At 34.8% G+C, this 22,710-nt stretch overlaps 1 protein-coding gene across 5 annotated transcripts in view; it reads right to left on the bottom strand.

Moving 5' to 3' along the window:
* Nucleotides 1-22,710, bottom strand: part of FMN2 (formin 2) — a 159,790-nt gene that overhangs the window by 16,431 nt on the left and 120,649 nt on the right. For all 5 annotated transcript variants that reach the window (XM_085055553.1, XM_085055552.1, XM_085055556.1 and 2 more), the window contains 2 exons: nt 17,386-17,437; nt 1,615-1,764 (listed from right to left, as the gene is read on the bottom strand). In XM_085055553.1, the coding sequence (XP_084911679.1) occupies nt 1,615-1,764; nt 17,386-17,437 (202 nt within the window). The remainder of the gene's footprint in view (nt 1-1,614; nt 1,765-17,385; nt 17,438-22,710) is intronic.

Raw genomic sequence — 22,710 nt, 5'->3', positions numbered from 1 at the left:
TCCTTTCCCTTCCCTGCCACACCTTGCACCTGCAGCCATTTGGTAGGTTTATACAGGTTCAGTTCCTTTCAGGCTAGAAACACCCTTGCTGTAGCAGGAACAAGCTGGCAGACACCTTTTTTTCTCTGCTAATTCAACACATCCTCTTAGTATACACATACACTGAACTGAAAGAGGGTCAAATGATTGTATCACAATCCCATTCTTCTCTTAAGCTTTAGATGTTTAGGAAAAATAGGAGGAAGAAGTTTTGTGCTTATTTAGCTAATATCTTTAAAAGGAAACTATTTGCAGTGAGAACCCTCTGGAGACTTTTTGGGGATTTTTTTAGAAAAATAGCTTAGTATTTTGAAACAAAAGGATATTTTTTTCAAATCCTTTCCTATAAAATATACAAGATTAAATTAACCTGTATCATGTAAGCAAATAAATCCCTGCATAGGAAAACAAAGACATTATTAAGTGTCAAATCAGTTTCAAAGAGATATACTTAATTACATAAAATTAGTCCAGCCAGTCAGTAATGTGAAATAGATCCCCAGAGATCTGCTGTACTGCGTTGAGGTTTGCATCATGCTCTTGCTATAGTAGCAGAATCCAGCTCTTTATCTCTGAGACTGCTTGTTCCAAAATTTATCCACTTACAGCAAATATATATGGTATACACAACACTGATTGTATAGATGTAAACCTCAAAGTTTTCAGTAACTTTCTAAACCAGTAGTCAGATGCCTGTGACAATTACACAGGATGAATATGCTTGAAAAATGGCTTGTTCTTGTCAGTTTACCTAATAACGGGCTGAAATCAATCATTTAATGAATGTAAAGCTTCAATCCTGTCATGTTTAGGCTCAGGTGTAGGTTCATTATCTGTATACAGAGCTCACTCAAGTTGCTAACAGTTGTAGGATTATATAACAGTGCTTAGAATTTGCATTTGCATTTGTTTAGTTTTTCCTTATCTGACATTTATTACTTTTTAAGCAACTGATTAATTCTTGGTATAATTTTTATAAATAAAGGGTGACCATTGTGGTCACACCCTGGCTGATTTTTCAAAGCTAATGTCTTTCTTTATGCCATGTATACCGCACTTGCTCCTGTGTACCACATCACCTAAGCTGTGAGTTGCAATATGATTCATTCTGAGTCTTCTTTTAACACATGGTCAATTTACTTATTCCTTCTGCCTTCCTTTTTCCCAACATCACCAAATAATTACAATATGCCATGTCGTGATGCCTTGGCTTTCTTTGACTAAATATGCCAATGGAAAATCTTTAATCAACTTTCAGGCCTAAAACAAGTCTTCCATTCCTAGACTTCAGAGTAGCATAATAGTTACATTCTCTGCCAAAAACCACTGTTCAGGTAATGGACCCAAAAAACTTTAGCAAAAACTGGTATTCAAATCCCACTCAAAAATTAGGATGACTGGGGGCTTGGGGGTGTTGGGGGTGGGTGTCATGATCTGTTAAAAAACAAAACCTGAGAAAACTCCAAAAGGCATTCAATAGGTTGTGTGGTAATGAAGTGCGGCTGACTGGTTTCTGTGCGATTGCTCCCAATAACATTCTTTGAGAAAAGCCTTTGAACAAACAAACAAACGTACCTTTCTTGAAGAATAAGTTTGTTTTCCTTCTTCCAGAAGTCTTTGAAGTCAGAACTGAATTCATGCCAAATACTGAAGAAAGAATGTGGAGACACCTCCTTCTCGCCCATTTTTGGTTTCATACAGAAATAGGCTGTAGTTTCCAAAAAGCTGTCAAAGAAAGCAGAAATAGCAAATGCTGCAGTACCCACTGTTTTTGGGTTTTTGGTTTTTTTTGCTTAATGATAACATAGTATTTAATTATTCTTGGTAGCAGATCTAAAATAAAAGAATATAAAAATGTAACAGTTCTGAGCTCTTCATACACAAGTAAGTAAGCAATGTAAGATGATTCTTCAGTAAAGCTGGGATCTGGCATTTATCACAGTTTCTAGTTTTGACCAAAGTATTTTCCATTTCAAAGCTAACATGAACGCACTGTCCACAGCCCTGAAAATCCAGATACCCACATCTACCCACATACTGCTTTTCTGTTATGTTTAAAGCTGTTTTCAAAACATGGAGTCAAAGCCCATAAAAGATTGTAAATAAACTCTTTCAACTTGTGTTAGATCTGTGCTACAGCACAATAGCTCAGGCTGGAAACTCCACAGAAATATTAAGACTCAAACCTGCTTTGTACTAAACAAGAAATGATGCAACAGAAAACTGGGCCAGGAGCAGTTGTGCTAGAAAACAAGTGCCGATCACGACCCTACCAGAACAATCCCACAATCCTTTCTGAGCCAAACTAGAGTAGCAAAGAGTAAAGTAAGTAAGAGTAAAGTATGAGTAAAACTAGTGTAGCAAACACAAAAGCTACTCCTCAAGTAAAAACTATTCCTGAAATGCAAAGGTAATATTTCCCACACTGAGTGAGGACTGTGACTGTGTCTAAATTTAATGTATTTTTGAGATTTTATTTCAGGAATGTTACAGAAGGGTACAGAATAATTATTTTTTTAAAATATTGCTTGATTAACTATTATTCCATTTTGTTTTTTCACTTTATGTTTTGTAAATATTGGAGATTTTAGGAATGTTTTCCTGATCTGAAGCTCAACATAGAAGCCACTGGAGAATTGCTCATTTTATGAAAAATTCAATGGAGACCTCTCACTTGAAATATAATTGTAGTTGCTTTGCTCACTGATCTATTAATCTTCATTGACTCCTATGATAATTTTCTCTGAAGCATACATCACAGTTTTAATCACTTTAACTGTGGGGGAAATCCAATTCCAATTAAATGGATGGAAATTTAATTTTAGTCACAGAAGTTATATCTTCATTCATGGATTATGATAATGACAATGACATACAAAGGTTCAGCCATTCCGAGAGGTCAATTTCACAAATTCTCCAAGAAACTGTTTATTCTAGTTCTCAAACCCAATATTCCAGTTGTTTTCCCCAACCTGAAAAGGAAACATCTACATCTATTATAATATTTCTGAACAAAAAGGCCTACATCTTAAAAAATTAACATCAATTTACCAATCAAATTTTACACCAAATTTTTTCTCTTGATTTGTAATTCATTTTTGCATCTGCTGGAGCAAACTGAAGCTGTTGATCAACAAAGTTTTAGCACATAAAAATACAGAAGTCAAAAACATCCTCTATTTCTAACCCAGGACACTGATGCTCAAATGCCACCTTACCTGATCATGCCATTTCATCAGTTCTCTCAGTTACCATGGCACTCTGTTCTGTAACTCAGTGCTTGGTAAATAAACAGAATGCCTTTTCTTTGGCTGGGTTCTGTTGTGGGTTTGGTATGTTTTGGTTTTGTATTTTCAAATGATTTATAAATGAGTAATACTACTGATTAAAATATTCCACTTTACTTTTTTTACATTTTCCCCATAGTTTTATACTGGGGAAAATATTTGTCTATCCTCTGATTCCACAAAATCACTCCAAAAAATATCCCTGACATTCCAGTCAGCTGTGCTCTGTTTTAAACTTTTTGCTATTACATATTTTCAACTTTTTGCAAGACTGCAAATTTATCAGGAAGATATTTTGGTTTTTCTCCCAGTCTCTTCCCCCAGACTTACAGCTCTGCAGCTGGCCAGTGGGGAAGTAATATCAAAGGTTCATTTGAATTTTCACAATGAACGGACAATATTTTTGGAGAAACGTGAAGAATAAAAAACAAGAGAGAAATCTGGAGGCAGCAGCTGAGTCAATGACTTAATTTTGAAGAAGCTCTTTGGAGCTTAATGGAATGAAGTCCATTAAGGATTTACAAAACAAAGACAAAATTTCACATAAGAAGCCTTGTTTAGAGAAATGTGTCTTCAAAACATTTTGCAAATGACAATGATGAGAAAAGAATTTGACAGTGAATGGCCATCCTAAGTAATGCTTTTATATTTGAGATAATGAACTAGAATTCTGTTACAGGAGAACATCCCAAGAAACACAAAGCCAATCAAAATGAAATTCCTACTGTATAGGAGAATGCTCAATTAAAAAAACCCAAACAGATAAACAGCTCACTAAGGTCTACTAGAGATGCAAAGACTTCAATTACTCTTCAATTATTCCAACTATCCTCTGAGAGCAGGAGGAGATAACCAATGCTTTTTTCTCCGGTGACTGAAAATCTCCCGGAGGACCACTTGTATAACCAGTACAACCTTACACATTCATGCAGCTGTGTCTAACAACTGTAACATAATTACTAGGTTTATAGAGAGAAAAGAAATGCTCGTACAGGTTGCTTGCCTCCCTAGCAGTTAGTTTGGGAGGTAAGGAAAATTAGCTGTCTGTGAAATGTGAAACAGCAGCAGCATAGCAGGTTGTCATTGTTAATATGTCACACCTTTCTAATTCCCACTAACAATGCACAAAGCATCATCTGAGACACCATAATACTTCAGGGCACAAATTGCCATTAATCAAATATTTTTTTCTATAAATGCAGATCAAACAATCAAGACAGTTACCATATTTTTTCCAACCATAGAGGTCTACCCTTATTTAGCATTAAAGTTTCTTAGAGTGCATTTAGAAGACATATGGAAACCTGCTTGCTATACATTTGATGCTGTCATTTTTGTAGTACAAGACAAAATGGCAAAATTCACACATGAAAGACAAAGCAAATAGAGCAAATCCAAATGCATCAAATAATAAAACATAGAAAGCAATAAATCCTCTGTCACCATGGTCTTTAAATATCTGATTTGGAAATGTTTACATATGTCAAACTAGACATATCTCAAGGCTACTTTCAGGAGGGGACATGCATTTTAAATACAAAGAGATATTTGGATGACATTGCCATAGCCGCAAGACTAGATACAATTCTTTCAGACTTCAGCCAGGCAATAAATATCTTAAATATCTCTCGTGCTTTTCTCTTGGACAAGCCATTCAAATTTTCCCATTCATTCTTCAGCAAATTTTGAAACAAAATATCTGCAAATACCATTGTTACTATTCCTAACCATGCAAAACATAGACATTTTGGATCAAATAAGGGAGTAGAGTTCAAAAGCCTTTTTTTCCTACTCTCAAAATAATTTCTGCATCATACAACCTCGAGAAACTTGTCTGATCTCTTTGGATTTGATTTCACCTATTTGCAAAATCAAACATTTATATTGAAACAAGTATTGCAAAGCTTGTTTAGTGTCCATTTCTCAAGTGAAAAGGTTCATACTTATCCATGCCCTTTCTGAGGGTCATAAAGGAAAATAATGTGCATTAGAGAAGATCTTTCAGTCATGGAAGAGGGAAGGAAGGGCATGCAACTTAGTTTCAGGGATTAAAAGAGGTAAAGAAGTCATTGCCTTTGCTTCAAACAACCTGACTTTTCAAGCATGATTAAAAATAAGACAGTGATGTTCATATTACTGTCTTATCCTGACATGGCAAAAGCTAGAATTCTTTAAACAGGTTTTAGACTGGGTTTCTTAGCCCTCATGCTGGCCCTGAAGGAGAATGAAATAGCATCAACTTTCTCAAAACAATGGAAGAGTTGCTTGTCTCTGACAAGTAAAGAAGGAAGTAAGATCAAGAAAGATGGTTATTTCCTTTTCTTTCTTTCTTCACTTCTAATGTCTTTGGTTCAAGTGTTTGTGTAATTCAGAAAAATCACTGCAGACTGATGTCTGAACTCACTGCTTACTCAAATGTGGAAATTTGATGAATGAATCACTGGCCTTTTATATGTACTCCCTTGAGTACAACTATGAGTCTATGAAAGTGATTTTTCTGTTTGGAGGGAAGAAAGGAATGGATGTACTAACAGCCAAACCAAATTTAATCATATGAGAAAGAAAAGAAGCTATTCACATTGCAAATGGCTCATTGACAGCAATACTAGTTAATAGATCTGATCCATTAGGAATATTTTAAGAGCAGCTATGGATTATTCAGCTTTTTTCCATTCCATTCTGAAAACAGCTAGCAAAAAGTTGCAGACAATGACTCAGATTCAAGCCTGCTGTCTGTGATGCATTGGCTGGTTTACAAATAGGTACAACATATGTTTGTACACATGGATGTAAATGTATGCAGCAGGTCAAGCAATGTAGAGGGAGAGGAGGTAAAGCGTAACAACACTACTTCTTTTGATGACAAAAAAAAAGCAGTTATAAAAAAAACCAATAAGGAGACAAATCAACAATACTAAGCAATAGACAGCAGTAGTTTTATCTCAGTATTATTTGATCAGGCCTCCATGGCCAAACAAATAGCAAAGTAACCATAGGTACAGACATGCTCTGGCTGATCTTTCTGAGAAATGCTGAGCACACCCACAAGCACATGTGCATCTGGTTTCCCCATGCAGCAAACTAAATCACCTGCAAGGGTAAAGATGTCCTTCAATGTGGATTTAAAAGCAGAAAACAGTGTTTCTATTCTGTACTATTTAACAGACTATGTATTTTGGTTGAAGTTCAAATCTGGATATTCTTCACTATTTTGGCTTTATAAATCACTAAGCATCACTTATGTATATTAGAGATTAAGAATTGTTAAAGTAAACGGCAGTACCCTGCTATTTTTTCAGAAGCAATTCTAAATCAGGCTGAAACTACTAAAGTACATTTTAGTTTGATTAAACTCACAAGTACAACTTAGAACTAAGCATAGTCTACCAAAAGAAAGTAAAAGTGAAAGAAAGGACTATATGTGCCTCCTACTAATGAAATCTGACACGAGTCTTATTTAAAACCAAACTGATTTGATGGGCATGTAAGCCTGTTCAGAATGCTGATCCTGAATTGTTGACTACATACAAAAGATGAGTACAATGTATAAGTAACAGTATTTGCTTCCTGCATGCTAATAATTTGAATCATCATATTAGTATTTGTTTTTTAACATGGCCAAGGCTTTGTATGTATTTTGTGTATTCAACATCTGAAAGCAATAGCAAGGGTTAATCTTCAGACAGAATACCAATCAGTTCAACGAAGTCACACAAAATTATGTAAAATAAAAGAGAACCAGCATCCTTGTTATTGAGATAGCACAAGACTGTTAGGAAACTTTATATGCACAACATCCTAAGAAGGCTGTAATTTTCTATTGATGTATTTTGTTGAGCGCCCTTCTCTGCACTATAACTTTACATCACTTTCTTCACCTTTTCTTTTTTTCTAAAAAGTATAATTTCCTCTCCTCCTTGCTGTCTCTTGTTCTGCATAATTGTAGGCAAGAAAATATAAAAATAAATGTAGGTTAGTTCAAGATATCTAGTATTTAAATGCTGGTAAGAAATTTCTTCTTGACCTTTTATTTTGCCCCTCTTTTTTATGAAAGAAGAAAAGTAACTTTCTTATATTAAAAAGAAAGTTGAGATAATATGCCAACTTAAATTAGCTGCCAGAATCATTAATCTCTTCTCTCATTTGCCAATTTATATTGTGTAACTATGTATTTTGTAATATTGTTCCTTAGAAAACAAAGGTCTCAAGAGATTTTTCCTTCCCTCTAAAAAAAACCTGCCAAACATTTGCAATGTTTTGAATCCTAAGTCATCTCCCTCATGTTCAGTCCCTTGCCTCCTATAAATTCATATTAAAGAGAAAAGTGTTTTATTGCTCCAATCGTATGAAAATTAACAGCTTCAGTAATAGCAAAAAAATCCCTCTACCTTTGAAGTACCATTTTTTTCCTCCCAACAACAGCTCAACAAAAGCATCCAATATTAAGAACAGAAAATTATGTTTTGACAGGGCAGTCTGTCTTATTCATAAGAATTTTAACATCCTCCCTCCCAATGCTTTAAACTTTGATGTTCATCTACAATGATCAATATTATCAGTTGTACATAATGATTAGTAACAAAAATGCACAGCTTCCACATTTCATAATGATGGCAGCAGACCCTGTAACTGAAGCAGAGCATATACTGTGACACAGACTGTTAAATTCAGCAGGTATTAGGACTATAGCTTTGCATTTCCTGTTTTTATTCTCATTCATCACTAAAATAATAGGCTACAACCTGGTCCCTCTGCATGTTTGGGATTGGGTTTGGCTTGAATCTGGGGTTTTTTGCATTGCTGTGATGCAAGCAAATGCTCCAATGATATAACAATGCCATCTCTTATCCAAGGTGGCATAGGATTAGAGGCTAAATTTCATCAGGAGGGAACTATCTTAGTAAACAGAACTTTTACAATGGCAAAAGAAAAAAAAACAAACAAAAAACAAAACAAAAAAACCAAACCAAACAAAAAAAACCCCAGAGTTGAAAAAGCCATTCTGCATATACTGAGTCAACTTCCAGTGATTTTGGAAATCAAAGGTCAAGAAATGTAGGTCATAGACATCTTTTTGCTACCTTCACTATACCATGTGCAAAGCATTTGTTGGCTACATCTCACCCAGTAACTTGGGTTTATGTGAACCTAAATTCTGCTGGGAATATTTAAAGGTTATGTCTCTATTCAAGAACATTATTCAGAATAAAATATGAATTGAGATAACACATTAGAAACAGAACTAACTCTGTATCTTGACATTTGTATTCTAACAGGCATCTCTGAGGAAAAAAAAAAAAAGAAAAAAATCAAGCACTTTTTAGTGCAACCCTTCAAATGCATTTTTAAATTAAATGTGCTTTCCACATAATTTTAAAATGACAATCTAAAATCAGTTAAAACTTCCTCCCAAAAACTTAGCTTAAGGTGGTTACAGTTTTCTAGATGCATTGGCTGCAATCCGCTGTTACCTGAATATTTTGCATGAACATATAGGCTCTCTATCTTGGACTTTAGTGCTTTTAATTTCATGTTAGGGTGGATATCATGCCCCTGCTTGCCAGCTGAACTGCTATGTAGACATATGGATAGCTGTGTGCAAAACTCGACACAGGCAATATGAGCATGTGTAAAACAATACCACGTAATTTTGTGCTGGAAAGTTAGGCCCAGTAACATATCCAAGAGAAAAGTATTTTTCTCTCTTCAAAAGACTAACATGTGAGCTTCAAACATATTAAATAACCCTTGGCTGGTTGAACTTGAAGAAATAATAAGGTGCCATTAGACACAGAATACAGCGATAGAATGAATTTCAACAGCAGTGCTCTGACACACGAGCCACTGGCCTCAGTACTGTAAGGAACAGCTAAAAGCCTCATGCAAAAGCCCAACTTGACCTCAGATCTTTCTGTTAACACACCTCATCTTAACTGGAGGCCTTCTGAGCAATCACTATTACCTAAACAGGTTATAATTACATATGGAGGTAGTGCAGATCTGCCGTGCAGTAAATGCTGTGTTAAAAGCTTGTTATGTTTTCTCAATTTATGGATGACAACCTCAGCTTTGTAATCTGCCTGCTCCCATGGTGTGGCTCACTTATATAACTGAAATTCATGAAGAGGCAAGGTCAGGGTTATCTAAAAAAAAAAATAATGATTACATAATGAAGCAATAATTTTCCTTAAAACTAAAGCAGATTATTTAGATATCTAGATGGAAACCACACATGTGGTTTACCAAATTTCCAGTACACAAAAGATTAACTCATGCTCTAAGAATATAATTCAGCATAGATGAAATTTTATATATGTGCATTGACAAAAATACGCTCTAAATATAGCAAGTGAAATGAACATACATGGTTTTTTTGGGCATAATCATGTGTTCTTTTCTATTTTGGTGCTCAATTAAAATTTAGGTTTCAGTTTCTATTTGGAATTTTATTCTTTGCAGAATATTTTTTTTCTCTATAGAATAAAAATGCTGTGAAACACTTGCATATTATAGAATATCCTAGCATTTTAAATGTCTTTTGATGCAGTTTCACCTCAACCCTTTGTGGTTGCTCTGGAGAGCATTCTTACTTCATTCAGTGCACAAGAGTTCCCTCCTTAACATGCATTCACTAATATCATCACAGGCCAGCACAACTATGAATTGAAGAAATCCATCCTTTGGTGAAAACAAAACTTTCATGGGGACTTTAATTCTTAGAGTCAATTACAACAACATCCCATGAAAGGAAACTGAAAGACTTCAAAATTGGCCTTGATGAACTGTCAGGTTGAAAAGGTCTTAACTTGCATTTTTCAAACATTAGGCCCTTAAGATTCAGCTCTCAAGTTATCCCAATATATTCTCCTCATAGAAGTGACAGAATTTTTGTGTATATGAGTAGAGAAAATGGGCAGTGTTTTCTGTAAGGATTAAGTCCAAATGAAAAGGTGGCAGCCACTGGAATTAACAGAAATACTGTATTAAATAGCTGTATCACTCTGGATCTGTGAATTCAATATTCACACATCCAAGCAAAGCTAGACAAACCACACTCCTTTGGCATAAGAAAACAATCTCAGTTCTGGAGAAGCTGTTCCCATTCCTTCCAAGGGTCACACAAAGGTTTCATGGTGTTTTCTGGCCTGGCCCTAATTGTTTTCTTTAGGGTAAAGCAGGAAGTTTTACCTCCTCAACAAACTGATTAAGGTAGAACTATCATGCAGCAGCCAAGAAAAGAAGAAGGTGCGGTTATCTCATGAGAAGCCCTCATTTAAGGCATAGTACAGAGGAGATCTGACCCAGTAAAGCTGTTTCAGAACTAGCTTGTTAAGGCACTCAAGAACCAAGGCAATAAGGCTGAGGAATGAACGAATGAAGGGTAAAGACACAATGCTTTTTCTCCTAGTCACCTAATCTCCATATATCAGAAGCACAGTGGAGTTTCAGCAGTAGGTTGAAGCAAGCCCTATATCATGGAGGGGCTTGTGGATGGCAGCCTTCCATCAGCTGGAAATTATTATGGAAAGAATGACCTATATTGTACAGATTATTACTGGATAGTTCCCATATGAGTTAATACAGCAGTTGTGACCTAATTAAATCCCATCCCTTACGTTCTGCTTTTCTATTTGCATACACATGATAACACCAACACAGTATTGTAATACTTAATGTAAATCTTAACATACAGCAAGGAAGAAAGGAACAACTGTAGTGGTAAATCAGCATAAAAGAGTAAAAGAGACATGTTATCCACATTTAAGTTACAGTCCTTGCAAATGTAAACACTGTACTGCAAAGGTCTTAGGAAACAATCCAACCAAACAGCTCAGGTAGACAATATGATGAAAGAAAAGTCCTGCTGAACATAATCAGAAGCTGATGCACAATGGAGAGGCACTGGAGCTAATCACACATACACACACGCACACAAGTGTTTTACTTCAGCTGCAACAGCTCAAGAGGAATATCTCGAATTTTTGAGGGCTACTCAGTGAAACCACCTGCTGGACATAAACTTAAAGCCAGAAAAAATGTGCCATATTGAAAAACTTTAATTCCTGTATTTTTCCCCCTAATTTTATTAGCTACATGATTCTTCTATCTATCTTTTCTCTTTTTTTAATCCTCGATTTCATGCCACAGTATTGGTTTTGGGTTGATCAGACCCAAGTTATTTTAACTATATTGTTTTCAAGGTGTTGACTGTATTGTTAACAATGCTATTTAGCTGTGTAACTGTAGCTGCACCGTAAAACCAATGTCCTTTATCTTTTACTGTGAGATTGAAGAATAAATCCTCTACATAAACTTTAGAATAAGTTGCATAGAGATCATTTTATGTTGCAGAACATTAGATCTCTGAACTGTACCCCAGTCTGTTAGAAGTTGTATTACCATTTGTTCATACTAGCACTGAATGCCATTAAATGCAAACTAATTTCAAACCAATAAAATAAAAGTATTTTTAAAGCAAGTAGGCCAAAATCTTTAGAAGAAAAGATAATGCTCTTAAAGGAAAAAATCAATCATCCAAATGATTAAGGACTTGTGTCATTTGGCAAATATTTTCAGAAAAGGACAAGAACTTCATCTTTCAGAAGATCAATTACCCATATTTTAGAAGAGACTTTCTGACCTAACTAAACTTCTGGCTAAGTTTCCATTACTGCATATCTAAAGGTCCTGATATTTTGTCAGAGACAGGATACTAAACTAGAATCCAAACTGTTTAACAGTCTGTAAGCTTCTTCTATACACATTTCCTCTGCTCAGCAAGTATTTACTTTTTGCTGATCCAACTAATGTATACCTACAGTCTGAAATGTATTACCCTTAGCAATTCCAGCCTGCATGCAGGGAGCCACACAGCGAGAAAAGAGACATAACAGTGAAGGAACCAACAATAGATGAATGGCCAAAGAGTAGTGAAAGACAGAGTCCAACAGCATATTTTGCCTTTCAGTTAAAAAGAAAAAACCAACAGAAGAAAACTTTTAACTACATACCTCTTCCATTCTAAGCTTTTCATCAGTTTATTTCAATCATTAACTCAATTTTCACTTTAACTTTACAGTTCACTTTTGGAAACAATCCAAAACATTGTGTGGAGGGTAGCGAGGTGGGAGGAACATTTAATGTTTTAAAGGATTACCAGACTTAGGTGCTACATTTTGAGGTGTTGCTTTTCAGCAGTGCCATTGTACCATACTGCCTGCTATTTCTCTAAGTGTCATCAGCTTGTCAGCTCATAAGCAGGTGTAAACCTTTGTACCTCCCCAAGTCTTATGTTCAGTGAAGTCAATGGAAGTCTGCAAAGAGTGTTGTGTCAGAAATACTTTTTTTTTTCTCAGGGAATTTAAAGGTAAACATTTCACTTCAAAATTAATGTAGTTTTGTTGCTACAGCAAAAGGAAGCAACAACACATTTCTAACTGGATTATTAAAAGTCGTGAAAACAGAAGCGGTGCCTGGGAGGCTGCACTCAGAAAGCACTTAAAAGCCCAAAAATCACTGGAATGTGCAAGTAATGGGAGCAAATTATAAAATAAACCAAATAAAAATATCCTGACATGGAAAGATGAGCATTCCATACCAAGCCACACACATCTTAAATTCCTCAGTTGATACTTACGTCAAAAGGCAAAAAATCCTTTGTTTGACTTTTTATAAAACAAATATATATTCTCAGAATGCATTGAGATTTACTGAAGAAAAAACAAAATTCTAGGATTTTTAAAAAAACATTGATGTACAGAAAGCCAGGACAGCAAGTGGCATTTCTGTCTTTCCAGCTCTTGTTAGGCATCAACAGGAAAAGCAGGTGAACTGTTTTAAGCCACCAGTCAATGGGACTGTTGACTTAGTGACTTATGACTTCAAGCAAGGTTATACTATCTTAAATATTAAAAAAAAAAAACAAAAAAACAAAAATCTGTAGTATTCTTAAATAATTCTAGCATACATTGTCTCTTACAGGAATGCAATATAAGTTAATTATATGAAATATGAGTAAATGAACAATTTTCAGTGCTGCTAAACGGAATTTAAAATCAAATGCTTCATTGTTAGACTGAGAGCAGGAAAATTTGAAGAACATCTGACTGTATCTTGGATATAAAAAACCAATAATCTCCAATTAAATTTTTGAATAATTCCCAAGGTGTTATTCCAAGAAGACAAAAATATTTGCAGAGAAAGGGGAAGGAAAAGATCGTCTTAACTATTTCAGTGGAGGAAAGATCAGTGTTACAAGTCTGGAATTACATACTTTTTAAAAAGACATGAATCTGGAAGCCTTCTAAGGAGATCAGAACTTAATACTAGGTGAGGTATTATAAGAAAGTAATAAAGTTACATGCTACTCTTCTAGAGATATTCAGCTTTCAGGTAGCAAGTCAAAGAATCAGGATCTTCAACCTCACTGACTGCTGTTTCTAGAAATTCCAGTAAGGGTGTTTAGCTATCGATTCTTCAGAAATGAAGTGCAAGAAGACAAGTAACTAACACATTTCTGATTATGAGTCAGCAAAATTATATTGCTACTATTGCTATTGACTTTTGTCCTAGCATGGCAAATTAGATATCAGTTGTCACTATTTGGACAATAATTTTGTTGCAATCTTGGTTCCTACTTGCTGTGGATACTATGATAAAAGTCTGTCTCTGAAATTTTATTAAGCATACTTGAAAACAATAACACTTCAATATTTTTCTTGCTGCTTAAGTAAAATCGCATCTGAAAAGATGAAAAATATTTAACACTAATTACATGAAAATACAGAAAATGGAGAACATTATATATAATACAAGTCTTGGGAGAGAGGACATAATTTTGAATTTAAATAAAAAAAGAAAAAAGGGCACCAAACTGAGGACTCAAATACAGAAGCTTCCTTTTCCCCTCCTTCCCCTCCTCTCTCTTTTCTGTTTTACTTCTTTCACCTCCCTCGAAATAAGTGTTTTTTGCTTTAACTTGAAAAGTATTTCACAGTTTCTCAAGCATTTAGCAATGAGGATCTAATTGGAAAGTGCCAGGTTCTTTCTTATTACACTTTATCAATATTGTTAAGGGAATGATGTAATTGTTTGGGGTTTGGTGAAGACATTCCATGTCACTTCAGTGTTAATACCAGGCTGGAGCCTTCCCTGTCTGCCTGCGTAAGCTAGATAAACATAGACCTGTGTGCTTTCTTCTCATCTCAGGATACTTACTCAGAGAGAGCTTGGAACATATGCCTATTGCGAGCTAAACATTTCACTTTTCATTTTATCCATGTGCCAGAAATCCATTCCTTGGATAAACACTTTACATACTGACACTCTTAAAGTCACTAAACACGATAAATAAAGAGAGAATACATCATTTCAAAACTGATTAAACATTTTCTCACTTGTGACAAATGAACAGCTATACACTGTATGGAGTCCCTGGAGCAGACATTCCATTTTCTTTGTCTTCATTTTGTGTGTAAGATTAACTTTCCATTTCAGCTCATCTATTGCACAACTGAGCTTTTTTAAAATACATGTTGACGCATTTTCCGCAAATCATTATTCATTTCAGAAACATTTTTTTGTTATTGCTGCAAGAAATTTTCTTTTGGACTTTGTATTTTAATGGAGACAAACTAAGAAAATAATAATAATAATAATGATAATGATAATAACAACCACCTACTGGTTTCTAATAAAAGCTAAAGAAATGCTTCCATGCAGTAGACCTGAACTTACGCATGGGCCAAAGTCATCCACTTCAACAAGGAAAATCCAAGCACATTAATCACATTAACTTTGCTCCATCTAACCCATCACTTTTCCTTGCACTACTTGCTTGTCCTGTCATCCTATGCACTGCTATCTACCTATGACTAGCCAAATGCAACTAATCTTTTATTTAGCTTCTTAAGCTCTCATCATCTTTTTCACCCAACCCTGCAAAAAAGAATCCCAAGCATTTTATTTCCAAGCTAAATAAAAAAATCTTAGTTAAATAATCACACATAATACTAAAACTATATATGAAGTTGTCTTCAGTGTTTTAACAAATACCACTAATCTGATCAAGAATTTCAGTGGGAAGGTGGAAGGAAAGAAGAAAATATAACCTAGATACTAGTAAATGTGGTCCTAGCATAATTCCTTATGTGTTCCACAAAAGATTGTTTCTGTGAATATCCTTGCTAGATATTCACAGTAAAGAGGAGCAATGAAGCAGAATTTTCTTCTTTGACTCACTGTGTAAAAGGAGAGGCTACACTCAACATAGGGGGAGAAGATAGATTTAGGACAAATCAGAAGTAGCAGACCAAGCTGAATGAGAATCCATGGAACAGTTTCCTTTCCTCCCCCATTATGCTAATTAAACCAACAGGAAGTTTTTGATATGATGATTCCAGTCTTGTCAGCGATAAAGATTAGAAGGGAAAGTAAATTAGACACCAAAAGATAGTGATAAATCACAAGATTTCTGAACAGATTGCAGATTCCACTGTCATTAGATTTCTGTCACCTTTGGACTTATATTCCAGTCCATTTTCCAAAGCACAAACATTTTCTTTTAAAGAGTGTCAGAGATCAAAAATTCTCTTAAAAGTGCCAACTTCTCTCAAATTTTTATTGTGATTGACAATTTTAAAGATAAGAATTATGTAACTGAGCAGCTAAACCAACTTAAAAAACGTCTGAATGCCCTTCATATACTCAAGCAACAGGTATAATACCAAGGCAAAGCAACACCCTGATATTAGTTCAGCTAGTTAGGGCCAATAGCGCCAAGGTTGTGGGTTTGATCCCTGTATGGCCCATTCATTTAAGAGTTGGACTTGATGACCCTTGTGGGGTGCTTCCAACTCCAACTAGTCTGTGATTCGGTAATGAGACATAAGGGAACACAGACCTGCTCACCACAGCTGTTTGTGATTCTCTTATACTCTCCTTGCTGTATTTTTTCCACCATGATTCCACACCACCAGCGTCCCACTCACAGATCTATCATTCCCTTACAAGTAATAAGGGAGGTTCTTGTGGTACTTGCTCTCCTCTTGGCTTGTTTTTCAGGTAATATCTTTAGGACATAGACCCAGGGAATAGAGAGACAATGTGGTGTACCAGGAAAGATGTCAACTGCCTGTGGCATTACTGCAGGTAGCAAATTTTGGCATCGAGGCCTTAGAATGGCTAACAAACCATAGTAAAAACTAGAAACTTTTATAGTGACATCTTTTACAGGAATCCTATTGAGACACTTCATAATTCTGGGAATATATAATGGAATATTCATTAGTATATATTCAGTGATAGTCAAAGCTAGTACAAAAAGAGAATGCTATTTTTAGTGAAAGAAAAGCAAATGCAGAGTGTAAGTTTCAATAAATCTGGGCTATAAATGGTGTGTACCATATTTTGATCTCTTGCTGGGACAGATAAAAATCTGTCCCATTTAAAGAGTACTGCTGGAGAACTCTTCCAAAAAATCAGAAGAAACCACATGTTGTGCAATGCAGTGAGGTTCCCAGTTTTGAAAACTGTCTCAACTGCACACATCATAAATGAAATTTAGTGAGGTATTCTGCTTTTTACCACAAAATGCATTTGAAGATCTATTAGCAATTCTACAAAGGATGCCACATTTAATTATACTTATCATTACAGGTTTTAATTATTTTTATAAAATGGGTACTTTATTAGCACAGGAAATGGTGCCTAGTGAATAATATTTGTTTGGGAAATGCTAAAGGTCTCTCAAACTGCCATGATTCTGGTGTAGTATGTATGAACAGTTTTCCCTCCATTCAAATGGTATATTCTGAATTTATTTTTACATAAAGTTTATGCATTTTCTGAAAGACAGGACTCACGTACAATATTTCTTTAAAGAATTTCAATTCCTTTTCAGTTTTAAATTAAAATTGACAATAACTAAATATGATTTTGTTTTCTGAGTGCGTTTCTATCACTATTCAGAAATACAATAATGCTGGCTGGTTACCAATACAGCAACTGCTACAAAAACATATTTTTCAAAGAAAGGTCTTTCTGCATTGCTCTTTCTTACCTTTTATGTGTTTCTGTCAGTGACTTCTCTTCATTTTCTTGGTCTATTTTGGCTGTAAAAATACAATCAAATAATTAGCAACAAAGAGAAAAATAGAGATAATTCAGGATAATTTTAATTTTAAATATGTCATATGTAAAATATATAGAAACCACCTGAAGATATATAGATCAATTCTTAAAGAAAAACTACCAACCAACATTCCCATTCAACAAACAACACAAACAAAACTACACAAATTTTGATAACCTTATGAAAAAGAAATTCAAAACCATAACCACAAAAAGAAACTAACACAAAACTCAAAGCCCTGAAAATGAAAAAAAAAATTATTTTGCAGTAATATAAACAACAACCAGATCATGAAAGTGACTTAAAAAGAGATCTTAAATAATGATTCCAAAAACTTAAATAATGTGTGAACTTGTCTATGAAGAAGAGGAAAAGCTGATTGAAGAGCAGGAAGGGCTCAGATTTGTAGCTTTTCTACAAATTGCCTGACAATTACAAATGCAAACTCTTCCCTCTCCCTGTACACACAGCAGTTTGTGAAGTACAAGAGCTGAAGCAGGCACATATTGAAAACATGACTGGTTTTATAGGAAGGATATTATAATTTCATGATCATATGAAGGAAATTACAAATAAGAAACTGTCATTCCCACACACTGGTGAAAAAAATATCTATTTGCCACATGTTCTCTCATAATTTTCTTGCACACATTTCACTTAAAATAGATCACTGAAAGAACACGTAACAAAAAATCTCCAAGAACTTGAACATAAGCTTAGGCATCACCAATGTGCAAAGCAAATGTCAATCAGCTCTGTGCATATGCTTAGATGAGATTTATATTCATATAGTCATTCAGATAACACAAATCTCATTTAAGATCTTCATGCTTTAGCAGAAAGCTTTTTTAATTAGGTACTTGATTCCCCTTTTCAGTCTGCTAGATTTCTAGCCTGCTAACTTGCAAGGAGAATTCTAGGATTCCTGAGAGCCAGTAGGTTTTGGAACATGAAAAGGCTCTTAACTGCTGTGGTAGCAAATGTCACTGGTATAAAATTTATATATGAATCTAAAAAAGAAGAAAGCTTTAAGCTATTTTTTATTCCACTTTCCCACATAGCTCTACAATAATAATCAAAATGATTTTTCTACATTATAGATACGGTACACTGCCTTTGAAAAAGGAAATCCTGATTTTAAATTTGTTGAAAAAGAGCAAAGCAATGACATAATTAGGATACAAAGATAATCACTGGTTTTCTGTTGCAATGTTTCAATCAACAGCAATGTACAAACATACACTAAAATTGGCATGTGAAGTCTGTAGCAAAACATACAAATGGAATTTCCTTATACTTTCTGCAGTCACAACAATGATCAGAGCTTTGTCTAGTGCTGCAAATGCTTTTTATTAGTATCGATGTAGTCTGCTAAGTAAGCTGACCAGTGCCCGTATATTTGCAGTGGAAAACATTGCATTTAGTAATCACTGCTTGAATACTTGGGCTCCTCCATTGTTAGGCTGAAAGTGAAAAAAAACAATCAAGCCAGCAAACCACAGAAAATCTGAGGGAGAGATGGGTAAATGTTCTCAAGGAAATTGAAGAGCACGTGAATCCTGCCTGATTACAGGTTTCAATATTGACTTGAAACTTGGCCCAGATTCTTCAAAAGGTTTGTGAAGGCTCACAACCCTTTTGAGTGAACTTGAGCCCAGTGCTGACTGGATTTGGGCTGACTTAGAGCTTTTCTTGAAAACCTTGCATTGCTTTAGATAAGAAACTAGGTGAAATGTGGCAGCTTTTACAGATTTCATTAATACTTTCTTTTCCTTCACACTTCAATCCTGAAAGTCAAGGTATGACCAGTAAAACCACATAGTTCAAAAGAGAAGAAACCACACCAACTCTCTGGATGAAATGAGATCAAATATCTAGTTCAGCATTAACACAGCCACTTAGTATCTGTGGACACAACTCTTTAAACAAATAATCCCATTACTTAAAAATGCAATTTGGACTTCTTTTACTTAAGTAATGCTTAGAAATAGACACTAGTATGTTCCATCCCATGCCAATCTTGTATACATACATCGCATCCTTAGGACAGAAATCTTTTTATCATTTCCAGGATTTATGGGATGGAATATCATTTGAGCTGCCTTGTTTTAGGTCCTTTTGTCTTTGTCTCAACTGTTCTGCATATGTTTACAAGCAACTATTTACCCACCAATAATGGAGCAAATATTCCACAATTTATTTTTTGAAAGAGCCTAAGCATAACATATCATCCCAAGATTATCAAAGCATGTCAGAATATCTGCATTCTGGCAAAAATTTTCTTTCAATTAAATAAAGAATTGAAAGAAATGGTCCAGAGAAAAAGAAAAACGAAACAAAGCAAAACAAAACAAAACCAAGTTATTTCTGGTATCTATACTTTTGATAAATTCATAGAGAATTGGTATTACACAATGAAAAGAAACTCTAGAAATCCTGAATGGCAGAGGTGCATGTAATAGTGCTTTTTTCTTTTTTTTTTTTTTTTAAAGTAATAAGTACATATGCAACGGCAGCTACTATACCCACAGACAGAGGTTTCATCCTGCATCAGATCACCTCTTGGTATTAAACAGAATCTTGCAAGGAAAAGAATTTTCTTTGAAGAATTTCCTTGTAGCTTGTTCCAAAAGTGATGATATTTTTAAACCATTCACATGTTATCAAAAAGATATTATTCAGGTGAAAATCTAATCTGCAACCCTTTTGCTTTCTCATTTTTCTGGACAGAAGAAGTTAAAGACATTACAAAAACAATTCTGCTTCCACAAGATGACAGGTGGCACCAGTGAAAGAGAAGAAAATATGGTATATACACTCAAGGATCTGTCCCTGTCCAAAGAAAATAATCAGATGACTCCTTTTGTACTAGTACACAGTAAGCATCCAAGAGCTGTGGAAAATGGTTAGTCAAAGACATGCAGTGAGATTTAATCAGTAAGGGAAGAAAGCCTCCTGTTAACAAAATCACAGAATCTTACTATCACCTGGACACAATGGAATAACTATTAGCTGTTTAAGCACCTGGAGATTGTTAAAATTTCTGTAATGAGTCACTAATATTATCACCTGATATTAGTGGTTATAGGTACTTCACTCTGTACTTATCACGCCATTAATAAACTGTATCCGATTTATTTTTCTTCTTTAAAAAGAGGAATAAAAAAAATTAATTATGATGGATTCAGTTGAAGTGTCCCAGAATGCATTATATTTCATTATTTCATTCAATATAATGCATCTTTATTATTACTTCTTCTTCCAAAGTAATTCATCACAAGTGTAAAAAGAGGGCATGAAAGGCACCAGCTTGGCTTCTTCATTCTTAGCATATATCCATTAAGTGCCAAATACCAGCTAATAGGTGTCCACCTTGGGAGAACATTCATGGGAGAAAAGTGTACTTCCTGTTATGAAAGAGAACGCCTACAACAGGCGAAATAAAAAAGAAAAGAATATCCATACCCACTCCACAGTGATCATAACATGTCAATGGCCAATACAGAAAAATGAGACTAATCCAGGGATACCATGACAGATTACCATATCTGAGAACTCTCTTCTGCCACTACAATTACTCTCTATCTTCAAGAAAAAAAAAATTAGAAGTATTATTTTACTTTCTTTGAAAAGAATTAAAAGAAATCTCATAGTCATGCAGTATCCATTTCTGCTTTTACATATATTTGGAATCCATCAGCTAATATAGCAGTGACTGCTTGCAGGTTTTCTGAAAGATGTAGGAATTTCCACTCTTGGGTTAGTTTTCTTTCCCAAATATTCCATATTTTATTGGCTTATCATCTTTACTAAAACTCCCAGCTAAGAACTTTTCTTGATTCTTGACACCAATTTGCTAAAGTACCTCCTAATACACTGTTCCAAATCTATTAAAGACAACATCATAGCAGGAAACACTAGCCCCTTTATTTTGTGTAACACATCAGTAAGCAAAGGTAACACTTAGTTTTATATGTCAGTTTTCATACACTCTATTCACCACCACACATATTGTAGGGTTTTATATGCAGCTTTCATATCTTGGAGGCATATATATTCTGAAAAAAAAATCTACTTCAAATAATATAGCTGAAAAATAACCTTAGGTCATATTGAAAAACACTGCCATCTCAACACCCACAGCATTCTAGAGTCAAAGTGACCTCTCACAGAGCAAAGCTACCTTATCAATGATTTACAATATATACTGATTTGGTTATATTTTCCCTTTTTAATTTGAAAGCATCTTTAATGCCTCCTTGTTGGATGACATTCCACCGTTTGTCTGCTTTTTCCATTAAGGTATCTTCAGATTATTTAAAGTTGCTCTCCTTTTAGAGCAAGGTCTATACTTCCTAAACACTTTATATATTTGGTCAAAATTCAAGTACATTCCTTCCTCCCTACGTCATTGCTTACCAAGGCATGAGGACTGTACTATATCCAAGGCTCTTATATCAATTCTTTTAACTACAGGACATAACGTATTTCTTCAAAAATTACTCCCATCAGATGTTCTAATTTTGATTCTATCACTTTTTAAAAAAAATTTCTTAAATTTACTGCTTGATGTTTTATAATTGGAGCATAAAATTTGTAATTCAAAATGAGCTTTCAAACAAGATCTCACAAATGATGTCTAATTAACTGAATTCTCAAGTTTTCTATTGTTATCAGCATATACCCACATTCCAGAATGATACATGCCATTGTGTCATATGTTTGCTCTTCCAACTCTTTTTGAGTAGAGTCCTGCAAAGATCACATATAAACTTCTCCAACAACTGTTTTAGACTGGGATTATTATGCTCCTGTGTTGTATACATATTATTAAAAAGCAGCAAAATCTATAGAAATCCCTTTCACTGGGAAAGAAAAAAAAAAAGAGAAAACAGTTATTAATAGTTTTACAAACCCTTGTTGCAGATTTACCAGGATCTTTAAGGAGGACATATTTTCTTCCACACTGGTGACGAGTGAATAGTAGCTGGAGCTTTGAAAATATACCATATGACTCCACTGGCAGAGCCACAAATTCAAAAAAAGTCCTCACCAAAGTAAAATAAAAAGAAAATTGAGGGAAATTGACTTTTTTACTTAAAAAGTGTATAGAACCTCAAGCAGTTCACCTGTCTCTTATGACCCAGCTCCATTAAGGCCTGAGGCTCTGAGGTGGCTGAGAGGTCATGAGGATACCTTCTGTAGGTATCTCAAGCATGTGTCTAGGACAGAAAAAGAATGGATATAGAGAAA

The sequence above is a fragment of the Lichenostomus cassidix genome, chromosome 3 (assembly GCF_008360975.1).
Source record: "Lichenostomus cassidix isolate B80296 chromosome 3, HeHo_3.0, whole genome shotgun sequence".
Classification (NCBI taxonomy): domain Eukaryota; kingdom Metazoa; phylum Chordata; class Aves; order Passeriformes; family Meliphagidae; genus Lichenostomus; species Lichenostomus cassidix.
This window is presented reverse-complemented; position numbering and strand designations above follow the sequence as displayed.